Genomic DNA, 11,493 nt, shown 5'->3' with positions numbered 1-11,493 from the left:
TGTATGTAATTTATAGTGACTCAAGACAGTTAAATTTACTTCAGATTCCTGGCAACTGGAGACTCCTACACCACCATTGCCTCCAGTTACCGCGTGGGGATTTCTACGGTGGCAGGCATCGTCCCGGAGGTCTGCCAGGTGATTTGGGAGAGCCTGATGGAGGAGTTCCTTCCTGTCCCGAAGGCTGCTGATTGGAGGGAAATAGCCCAGGGCTTCAGGGAGAGGTGGAACTTCCCCAACTGCTTGGGAGCCTTGGATGGCAAACATGTTGTCATCCAGGCACCAGCAAACTCTGGCTCTCAGTTTTTTAATTACAAGGACACCTACTCCATCGTCCTCCTTGCCCTTGTGGATGCCAGCTACCGCTTCAGGGTGGTGGATGTGGGGGCTTTTGGTCGCAGCAGTGGTGGGGGCATCTTCGCTGCATCCTCTTTTGGACGTGCTCTGCGGGAGGGCACTCTGGATCTCCCAGAAGATGCACCTCTCCCAGGTGCAGACCACTTGGGCCCCATGCCTCACACTTTTGTGGCAGATGAGGCTTTTCCTCTCAAGTGAGTAAATTTACTGACAAAGCTATGTATAATCGTTTATCTAAATATTTCACACAAAAAATTCTCAAATTAGAACATGCTTTCACAATAGGAATACTCACCATTTTAAAAGTAATTCCTAAAAACAAGAATTGTTTTGAATTATAAAAATATTTTTTATTTTGTTATGGCACTGTGTTAACCTAAAATTGACTTGTAGTTTTTATTGTGTTTTAGTTGTCTTTGATCATTTGTCCAGTTTTGCTAAATGGTGTCATTGTTGTTAAATGGGTCTGCTTTGTTCTTTTATTATAAGGAGGAATTTCCTCCGGCCCTACCCTGGACGAAACCTCTCCAGGTCTGAGAGGATTTTTAACTACCGCCTCTCCAGAGCCCGCAGAGTGGTCGAAAATGCCTTCGGGATCCTCGCTGCCCAGTGGAGGATTTATCACCGGGTGATTGGAGTGAAGCCGGACAACATTGACTGGATTGTGAAGGCCACTGTGGCCCTTCACAATTTTCAGAGGTGGAACTCCACACCACAGGCTGACCTCACACTGGAAGCTGAGGGCCCCCCTGCACTGCCAGAGCTGAGAAGGGTCGGCTCTAACCATGCCTCCAGAGATGCCCTTGCAGTGCGGGAGAAGTTCACCACCTACTTCCTCTCTGCTGCTGGTGAAGTGCCCTGGCAGAACAACCTCGCTTGACCTGCCTACCTGACCCACACCCTCTTCCTCTGCTGCTCCAAAAAAGGCTCTTTTAAGAGCCAACCATTTACTCCTAAAGAGCTTTTCCTGTATTTTACAGTATTTAAATTAATAAAAGGAAAACTGACTGACAGTTTATGAATAAAGTCATCCTCCTACTTCTTCATATCAAAAGCATATCTGTACATAAAAAGATCTGATACAATAAATACTGCATTTTTTGCAAACTTTTTTTATTTAAACTTGATCTTATTTAACAGGAACCAGAACAGGCCCAAAACATCGCCTTCACAGCAGCCCGAGGAGACTCAATAGAGTGTGTGTGTGTGTGTGTGTGTTTTTAACAAAAACGTAAAAAAAAGTCTATGAAAACTCAGCCCTGTGCAACGCCTGCAGAATTTCTATTTTAAAAAGACTCTTCTTTTCACTTGTCAGATTTCTGAGGCGAGGTGCCAGGCTCAGCAGGAAGAGCTCCTCCTCATCTGGCCTAGCACTGAGCATCCCCATCACCTCATTCTCGAAGGCCTCATCATCCTGCCTCTGTCTTTTATTTTTAGCTTTCCCAGCCCTCTGACCTGGGGGTCCTGGGGGTGCTGGGGTTGCTGGGGGTGCTGAGGGTGCTGGAGGAAGTGGGGGAGTAGGACAGGGGGTGGACACTGGCGCTGAGGGGAAGCTTGAGGTGCCTTGTGTGACCACAGACTCGGACACTTCATTCTCCTCAGAGGGGACCATGGTCAGATTGAGGGTGAAGGTGTCATCATCAGCATCCGTGGGGGGGGGCGTGTGCTGGAGAAGTTAGATGTGCTCTCTCTCTCTGTCACACTCGGCTCCAAAAAAGTCATAATTGAATAAAATTTCCAGAGGGGCTTGTGGTCCGCTGCTGACCCACTTTTTTTCTCCCTGGCTGCTTTCCTCTCCTTAATGAACCTGTCCCTCAAGTTCTTCCATTTTTTTTCAAGTCGTCCACTGTAAATAATCAAAAACATTTTTTATTTAAAAACCTAATGAACTATGTTGTTTTAAAAAAGATTAACTGCACAAAATAAGGCTAATGTGTTTTTTTCCTCATTTGATAACCCATCTGAATCGAATAGTCACATATAACATTATTAAATGTATGCCTGTACTGCATTTTCTTTGCAAGAATAGTGTGTAGCTCATGTTAGTCATGTAGATTTTTACATACTGAGTGTAGGCCTACGTGTAGTAAAGTATCAGCTTCAGTTTACAAACATATTGTCACATGGTCTTTTTATAACCATATATTGATAACTGATTCATGTGATCCTGATATGAGGCATTGGAATGCTATATTTTATTTTAAGCTAACATTGGATTGTTACAAGAGCAGCAAAATATCACATTTCTACCACTTTTAAACACACCTGGTAGGCTCAAACTGGTGGAGATTTCTCTCCACCTTTGTGCCTTCTTGTGAAGGTCGCGGTGCGCCTGTAATCGTGTGTCCCACAGCTCGTCACAGAGGGACACAGCCATGATTATCTTTTCCTCCATCTTGCTGTTTATCAGGATTTCTCCGCCAATTTTTTTCTCAGTCCACCACATTCTCTGCTATTGGACGCGCTGAGGTGTCGTCACAGCGCGTTGCGGTGAAATTAAAAAATGTTCAATTCTAGCGCAGGCTGGCGCAGCGCAGACGCCGCGGCATGCGCCCTCGCGCGCGCCGCTCAGCTCGGCGGCAGGGCGGTGCGCTCTTGCGCCGCGGTAGCACATACACAATGAATTGGTTCGTCGGCGGAGGTCTGCGCTTTGCGCGCTCTGTGTGAAAAGGGCTTTACCCTTGGCGTCGCGCACCGCTCTGATTTTCCGCCCGAGCGCTGCGCTCAGAGTTGAAATTATTTGAACTACAGGGAGAACGGAGCAGGCGTCCCCGGAGATCCACCCGGTCCATCTCCTCCACACTTTGACTTATTTCCACGCTGCCGACAGTGGGACTTATATTCATTGTGTCGACAGTGGCTTGGAAAACCGCCCATAACCGTGTCACACGGTGAAGAGGGAAGGCGGCTGGAGTTCCTCCAACATTTGCGGTTAGAGTATCATATTTTTTTATTGACAAAAATATAGGCTGCTTCGGCTGATTTTTTTTTTGCGCACATGTGCCCCTAAATATTTTTTACAGTTCGCACACACCTATTTTTAGTCGCAAATGCGAGTAAAATGCTCGCACTGTCGAGCCCTGTGTATAACTGTGGGCCCACACACACACACACACACACACACATTCACTCCTTAATCACGAGATCTAACACTGTTGCAGGCCTGATTTGAAGTTAGGGTGCGGTGAGGCCTAAAAACTTTAATGGCCGCTTCACTCTGACATGAGCAGAAACAAAAAAGCACGTGCAAGTTCAGTTAGTTCAGTTAGTACTCACGAATCCCAAACGAATTGTTAGTGGGGATAGCAGTCACAGGGCCAATGGCAGTCACAGTTGAGCAGTTAGTACACAGCATCACAGGAAGAAAACAGCAGAGTCCATAGACTGGGAAGACCGGGAAAACCGCTCGACCTCTCTTCATCTCGCCACATCTCCTTTAAGCATATTAACTCAGTTAAGCCACAATACCAAACGCTATGTCATGGCGAATTAACATGAAGTCCGTTTTAACTGGGAAGCATTACAATGCTACAGTAACAGTATGATATCAAGGCACATTGACATGGTATGCTAAGCTAACTAGCAGGTCGCTAACTAACATCACACATCATGTCTTCACTACAACAGTTAGTTACAGCACAGAAAAGAAGGCACACACTTATCTACCTTTTTTCGGATTTTAAACAAGTCATTATCAGGACCACGAGTAGTCGACCTTGCAGATAAAACTTGAAAATACTCTAAGCAACTCGCAGCCTTGTCTCTTTCTCCGGACAACAACATGTCTGCTAGCGAAAACCCAACACTACCCTGGCCTGCGCCACTTGTCCCGCCTCTTAACGAGGGAATGGCTTGGATTGGCTGTTAATTTGTTAAAGCCCTAATGACAATACAGAAACAGATTGACTGACATTTAACTGGTAACAGGTTAGGTTGCACGGCTGATTACACAGACTTTAGATCCAACAAACTCCTTTTCTCCTGAATAACGGATTTTTTAAATGGAACGTAAATCTTTTTACAAATATTTAACTTTTTAAACTGTAAATAGCACAACTTTTTAAACTGTACATATGATATTTATGCATTTTTTTAGTATATATTTTAACCAGTTTAGTATTATTAACTTTGGGGTTTTAATACAACTATTTATGCTGTGTTACTGATTTTATGCACTGTAGACTGATTGATTTTAGACAGGGCTACACAAGGATGCAAACTCATGTATGATTATCAAAGAGTACAGGATTCTTAATTATAAATGTTTGTCTACCTGACTGTAATGATGACAAAAACATACTGTGGAATAGATATGGTCAGTGATATTTCAATGAAATCACAAATATAGATGAGAACATATATGAATTAGCTAAAATGAACAGTAAGTTAACAAATCATGTACTGAAATGTAGTGCTGTGATGTAATATGATGTGGTGATGTAATATAATGTGGTGTGTGCCATCTGCCATGGGTTCATGACTCCTCGGAGTCATCCTGTGGACTCCTCTCGTTGAATTCATACCTACAATGTGCTGCAACATTAGAAGTTCATCTTTTTATTTTATAAATTGTTGTGTCCAGTGGCTAATGCACATACAAAGTACAAGTACAGGTAGGTCAAGTAAAAACCAGGGTATAAATGAGTAATATAAATATAAAATAAAGTAAAATAAGAATAAAAATAATCTACATGTAAACAGTGTACACAATAAACAAAAGTAGATGTAGTGTAGTGTAAGTTAGATGGAGTAGAGGAATGAGCTATGTGTTCCCTCCCCTAACTGAGGCGTTAAAGTGTCAGGTTGAAAATTTTTATGACTTTTTTATGGATTTACATTTCTGAGCTTATGATTAGGCCAACTATACCCAAAAAATAATTTAAAAAATTCATCTTCACAGATAAAAAGGGCAAAAATGTGGTGAAAATTGTGGGTTTCTGTTTTTTTTCATATTTACAGTGATGACGTACCATGGGGGAGTCGTCCTGACCCAAGCAGCATACAGTAAACTGTGCAGTAGTAGTTTGGCGGTGTATCGGTCTTTGTCAGTCACGTGTCCTAACTGGCAGACACGCCCCCATGCGCCATTTTGGTTGTACCGCGGATGTAAACACAGAACTGGAGTAGCTGTCTGGGGAAGTCGTAGTTAGTAACGTTAGCAGTTAGTAGTGAGTTTTTAAACAGTTACCCAGTCGCCGAGCTGGAGAAGAATAAGAAGGATGAGAGGATACCGTACAGGGACAAACTTATCAAGGTGGCCAGGGACCGGTATTTGGCTAAATTGTCGACAATCAATAACATAGAGCCGCACGACCTCACAGCTAAAGACTGGAGCTCCGACGCTACATTACTGCCTCCAACTTCATCGCTGGATATAACAAACTACCTCGTTTACGGTATCAGCGCTTACACATATGAACAGTTCAGAAACTATAAATCTCTCGAAGCTCACGGACATTTCACGAATGGCTGGTTGCAGCAACTGTTCACATTTCGACCGCAGGACTGCGACAACACACTCGTCACTGCAAAGGTAAGCTAACTTGGCTGTAATGAAGTGAAGTTATGGTTGGTGGTTACGGTTAGTTTGCTTGTTTTGTCTGATTTGCTTTACTTATTTTAATTGTGGGCATCTTTTATGCCCACAATTAAAATAAGTAAAGCAAATCAGACAAAACAAGCAAACTATGTGTATTATATTATTGTGAAAAAATGACCTCATTCACATCACAGGAGCTAGAAAAAAGTGAAAATGATCTAATAATCCTACCCCTTTTTCATACAACATAATTACTCAAGCATCAAGCAGTTATTAATCATCTGGTTTAACAGACATCAACTTGTCTAACCACAGAAATAAACCTGTCAGCGGCCTGTAAATCAGAAACTGTAATAATGTAGACAACCTTACAAATTAAGCAAAATATAGGAAATGATTGAACACTGTTGTAAACTGTTGTTGTCTGTCTGCCTATGTGTTGTCTACAGGTCTTGCACTCCCAACGCCTGTCTGACACACCACTCAAGGCCTGGGCCATCATCGAGCCATCAGGAGCCATATCATCAGGTCACTGCACATGTATGGCTGGGATAGCGGAGACATGTACACATGTTGCAGCTATGCTGTTTAAGCTGGAGGCGGTTGTCAGATGCAGAGAGACAACAACAGTAACTGGACAACCTGCATACTGGATGATACCAAGCAGCATCAGTAAAGTGGGAGCAGAAGCAGGACACAAAATCGACTTCACCACTGCAAAAGCTAAAAGAAAATGCCTTGATAAACTCCTGGATGGTGAGGAAGGAAACATGCCTGCTCTAAGGACTACGATGAACAACTGTACATTCGGCATTTCCACACAGGACCAGTGGGCTTCATATCTTACAGAACTGCAAAAAGCATCCCCAAAAGCCGCAATTCTGTCGAATCTCCCAGCATTTTGTGATGCATTTGCAGACCCAGTGCAGCCATTTTCAGCACCAGATTCACTGCGCCATCTACGTGATGAGAAAATGGATGGCAGTGATTTATCTGCTTTGCGCCTACACTGCAAAACCTTGTCAAGAAAGGCAGACATTTCACCTGAGCAGGCACACTACATTGAAAAAAACAGCAGACCACAGTACAGATCTTCAGCTTGGTATCACTTCCGCATTGGAAGGATTACAGCATCAAATATGCATGCAGTCTATGTGTCGGACTTGGACAAGCCCGCACTGTCCACAGTGAAAGCAGTTTGTTGTCCTAACAACAGTGCAACAAACCGATGTGCTGCTACTGCATGGGGAAGACAAAATGAAGAGAGAGGGCAAACACAGTACAGACTGCAGACTGACAAACATCACTGTGGCTTTGAGATGAGTCAGTGTGGGTTTATCATAAACCCAAACTTTCCTCAGGTTGGAGCATCGCCGGATGGGATTGTGCAGTGCACTTGCTGTGGAAAAGGCTGCGTCGAAATAAAATGCCCTTACAAGTATCGTGACACTACTGTTGAGGAGGCATGCAACAGTGGAGACAAAAACTTCTGTTTGGAAATAGTGGATGGAGAGCTGCAGCTTAAGAAGTATCATCCATATTACAAACAAGTACAGACGCAAATTTTTGTCACAGATGCTGAGTATTGCGATTTTGTTGTGTGGACTCTGAAAGACTGCGTGGTGTTGCGTGTGGCGCCTGACCCACAACTCTGGAGTGCTCTCTTGAAAAAGGCACAGCAATTTTTTGAGTGTGTGTGTCTCCCTGAACTGGTGAGCTGCTACTTCACTTTGGGTGCAAGACGGGCACCACTCGCATTGATTTCTGTTCCACAAAGGAAAAGACCATGCAAAACTTCAAAAACAGTATCAGAGAAGTCCAGGAAGAAGGAAAGAGCTGTCAAGTTGTGGTGCTTTTGTCGTGGACCAGAGAGCAAAGATGACATGGTGGCCTGTGACAATCAAAACTGCCCCATTGTGTGGTTTCATTTAAGCTGTGTTGGTCTACAACATGCAACAGCTAAAGAAGACTTTTGGATCTGCTCTCGTTGTTCCTCTCAGAAACATGATTGAACATGAAAACTTTGATTTGAACATTGTTGAACAGTGTGCGGACCTATTTTTTGTACTTTTGTATCTGTTCTTCTGTCCAGCACCCAGTATTCAACGTTTTTGGATGTGCGTGCTGTTTTTTGAATCTACAATATTTGAATGTACAAGTATCTGTGAATTGTTGACAAATTTGCACATAGTTTGCACTAATGTTTTTAGCACAATTGTTATTGCACAATATATTGTTTCAGTGTTGAAACTGCCATGCAAAGATGTGCAATTCTCTCACTACAGGACTTGTCATGTGAAGTGGGACAAATTTACTTGAATACTTTATGCTACAACTGTTATTTATATTACTTGGCATGCACATATTTTGTATTTTCTTGTATTGCTATTTTATCTGTTTACCATTGTGCTGCTGCTGTGTTTTGTTTGTGAAATAAATTACATATCTAAAAAAGTAAAACTGTCAAGCTTCTCATTTTGTTAGCAAACATCATATTTCCTATTCAGTGTTTATCTCCACAAGATTTTTAAAATGTAATTAGTAATGAAGAGTAATTTTCATTATCAAAACGAACACTAGTTATTTATGTGCTTAAGAGAGGCAAAGAGTCAAGAAGACTTCAAAAATGTAATTGACATACTTTATTATTCATGTTTAAGTCATGTACAAAAATGTATAAAAACTTTGCTTGCACAAATAGTACGAAAAGAAAAGAAAACTTCCAAGTGTCTAACTTTTGTTGGCTTCCGAAAGGGGGGCATACTGGAAAAAGTTTGGGAATCACTGGTCTAACTGTACACATACATACTTCATCATCATATCTTTGTTCATCATCCATGTTTCTAAACTATTGTTGGGCAATGGTTTGTCAGGGCACAGCACACAGTGACAACCTTATCCAACATTGTGGCTTCTTCACCTTCACATGGAAGAATCATGTTTATGGGTATGGTTCCTGTTAAGATCTTATACTTCTGACAAACATTTCCAATGACCCTTTCAACATGGATTCTCAAATGTGCTATTTTTCTAGTTTCCTCCACATCTCTAGCTGCTAACTGACAGCGGCCTTTTGTAAATGCTGGGAGTTTGACCTCTGCACACAACATGCCCACACATTCCTGTATGTCAAAACTTCTGTCAGCCAAGACAATGTCCCCAGGCAACAAATTATCAAGAAAATCACTGTTCAAGGTTATATGTTTGTCACTTGTACGACCTCCCCAGCCTTTTGATAAGAAACAAATGGCTCCCTTGGGTGTAATACCTATTAAGTACTTCATAGTGTGGTTGTGCTTGTAGCTGGAAAACATTTGGGCACGTGCTTTCAGATTTGATGGTTTCTCTGTGAAAATTTCAAAACAGTTAATAATCACTGCCACTCTGTGTCCAAAGGCCTCCACAAACTGGTGAGGCATGATTTTGTGCAGAGTGTCTCTATCTGGCCATACAATGGAACGCCTCAAGTTTGCATATAAAAAAGACATCATTTCATTGAATGTTCTGTACACTGCCTTTGGGGAAACGCGAAACAGATGAGCTAGGTGTTGCGCAGGCAGATCCAATCGAAGGCGCATGAAGGTTAACAGAAGCATTTGAAAGGGAGTGAGAATTTTCTTTTGACTGGGCATGAGAGGCATCAAAAAATAGAATAATGCCATAAAGGTTCCCAGGTTTGGCAGACCTGTATAGTACTTTACTTTTTCATCATCCTCTCCAAAGAAACCATCAGACATCCTGCGCTCATTAAGTTCACGCCGCAGCTCTCTGTTTTCTTCTAACAGGCGGTTTACTTCTGCACGCCTGAGCACACACAGGTCACATTCAGTCTGTGTCACATCCTGACTGGTGTTGTGTGTCTCATCCTCCGTGATTAGCTGATCACTTTCTTCACCAGCATCAGGTGTCCCCTCCTCACTCTGTTGCTCACTGCTTTTTTCACCAGGCTCAGATGTCCCCTCCTTGGTCTGTAGCTCTCCAATGTCTGCATCCTGGTGGACCCCCATCTCTGGTGCTTGCAGTGTCTCTTTCCGTAGCTGCTCCCGTCTACTTCGTCTTGCAGAGCGTGCAGTGTTTGTCGGTGTAACAGATGTGTGTCCCAGATGTAGGGATGGTGCCCAGTCTGGGTCAGCCTCCATCATTTCATAAGCTGGTTGACCTGCAATCACGTTAGGTTTTATTTAGAAAGCTAGTTAACATTGGATGCTTCCATGACATTTCACAATCGTAACCACTTAATCAGACATGCTACCAGTTAACCATCCCATCAGATCTCTCAGATCACAAGAGGAAATCTCATGCATTGATAAATATTTCTGTGTTATTATGCATTTTTGCTGTTTACCTTTATCTTTAAAATCATTCTTTGTAATGTTTTGATATAAGATGATAAAATAAAATACACACTGATTTAACACGAACAGATTAGCCCAGACTGCCCTCCCTCTTTGCCTGTAGTTTACAAGTGATGCTAGCTAGCTAGCTAAGGTTAGCCAATGTGAAAATAGCGACTTTAGAAAGCAAAAACCAGCATATTCAGTAACATTACTTAAACAAAAAAACAACTCTCTTACTTGCCTTTATGAAAATGCCGAGAGCAAACACGCATGAAGGGAGATATGGTGTCGAAAGTGATGCCCTTCCGTCTCACCGCTGCGACCCAGGCCATCCGACGCCTCTTCGTTATTTCCTCAACCTGCTGTCCATAACCTCTTTTCCAAGTGGGAAACCGAAAAAATCTCACGTTGTGGTCAACTTTTCTGCCATTTCTTTCGTGTGACTTAGTATGACAGCCTTTCACACAACACGAGTGTCCCATTTTATCAAAGATAATGCCACACGCAAAGACGATGTTCAACAGCCTGTAGGACTTTACGAGGAGCACGTTAATGCATCACAGGGTAGTGCTGTATTCGGGACTGTCGATGATCTCAGTGAGATCGAGCTAGAGAGAGAGCGTGGTCGGAGGGAAATGTTTGGAGGACAAAGCCTTGATAAGTTTTGTTCAGTTTTTTGAACTTATTGGTGGTTCTCACTATCTTGGTGGCCTGTTCTTTTGCTTTTCTTTACTGAGCATAATTCTTTTCTTTTTCTTTTTTTTTGTGTTTGGTTATTTGATTTGTTTTATATTTTGGTAAAATAGAACTATAAGGAGATAGGACAGTGGTAGGGAAGGGTATCAGGGGCCAATGGCTTCTGAAGCGGGAGGGGGGAAAGAGGGTGGAGGGTGGCAGTCGGTGGGTAGGGGGGGAAAGAGAGGGCATGGAGAGATATTGAAGGATTGAAATGAAACACCAGAGAAACACAGGAGAACTAGAAGCCCTGAAGAGCTTGCAGTGCTGTTCAGGATAAAGGGAGCTAAACCGGGAAGTGCAGGATTCAGGGCAATCAACCCCTTACAGATCGATTTGTCCTTACAGAATCAGATTGGCAAGGATTTTGAGGCTAAAGTACTGTTTAATGGAGTGTTGAAAGTTAGTTGTGTGGATAGGAAACAGTATGAGGACGCTAAAAAAGTGGGGAAAGTGGTGGCCAAAGTAGAGATGATAAACATAACTCCTAAAGACAGTCAGGAAATTAAGGGAGTGGTCTATGGA

At 42.7% G+C, this 11,493-nt stretch overlaps 1 protein-coding gene and 1 long non-coding RNA gene across 2 annotated transcripts; one reads left to right on the top strand and one right to left on the bottom strand.

The window, feature by feature from the left end:
• Positions 1 to 1,453: 1,453 nt before the first annotated feature.
• Positions 1,454 to 4,162, bottom strand: LOC126398888 (uncharacterized). The gene is made up of 3 exons (XR_007570825.1): positions 4,024 to 4,162; positions 3,634 to 3,791; positions 1,454 to 2,203 (listed from the first exon to the last, which is right to left on the bottom strand). It is a non-coding gene; the product is annotated as an uncharacterized LOC126398888 (long non-coding RNA).
• A 1,287-nt stretch (positions 4,163 to 5,449) lies between these two features.
• Positions 5,450 to 8,343, top strand: LOC126398855 (uncharacterized). Its single transcript, XM_050058497.1, has 2 exons — positions 5,450 to 5,890; positions 6,346 to 8,343. Exon 2 carries the CDS (start codon positions 6,439 to 6,441, stop codon positions 7,906 to 7,908), a length of 1,470 nt encoding a protein of 489 aa, XP_049914454.1. The 5' UTR covers positions 5,450 to 5,890; positions 6,346 to 6,438; the 3' UTR covers positions 7,909 to 8,343.
• Positions 8,344 to 11,493: the final 3,150 nt, after the last annotated feature.

The sequence above is a fragment of the Epinephelus moara genome, chromosome 12 (genome assembly GCF_006386435.1).
Source record: "Epinephelus moara isolate mb chromosome 12, YSFRI_EMoa_1.0, whole genome shotgun sequence".
Classification (NCBI taxonomy): Eukaryota; Metazoa; Chordata; class Actinopteri; order Perciformes; family Serranidae; genus Epinephelus; species Epinephelus moara.
This window is presented reverse-complemented; position numbering and strand designations above follow the sequence as displayed.

Coding starts and splice junctions, on each gene's coding strand:
- LOC126398855 (XM_050058497.1), top strand. CDS start 6,439: ATGGCTGGGATAGCGGAGACATGTACACATGTTGCAGCTATGCTGTTT.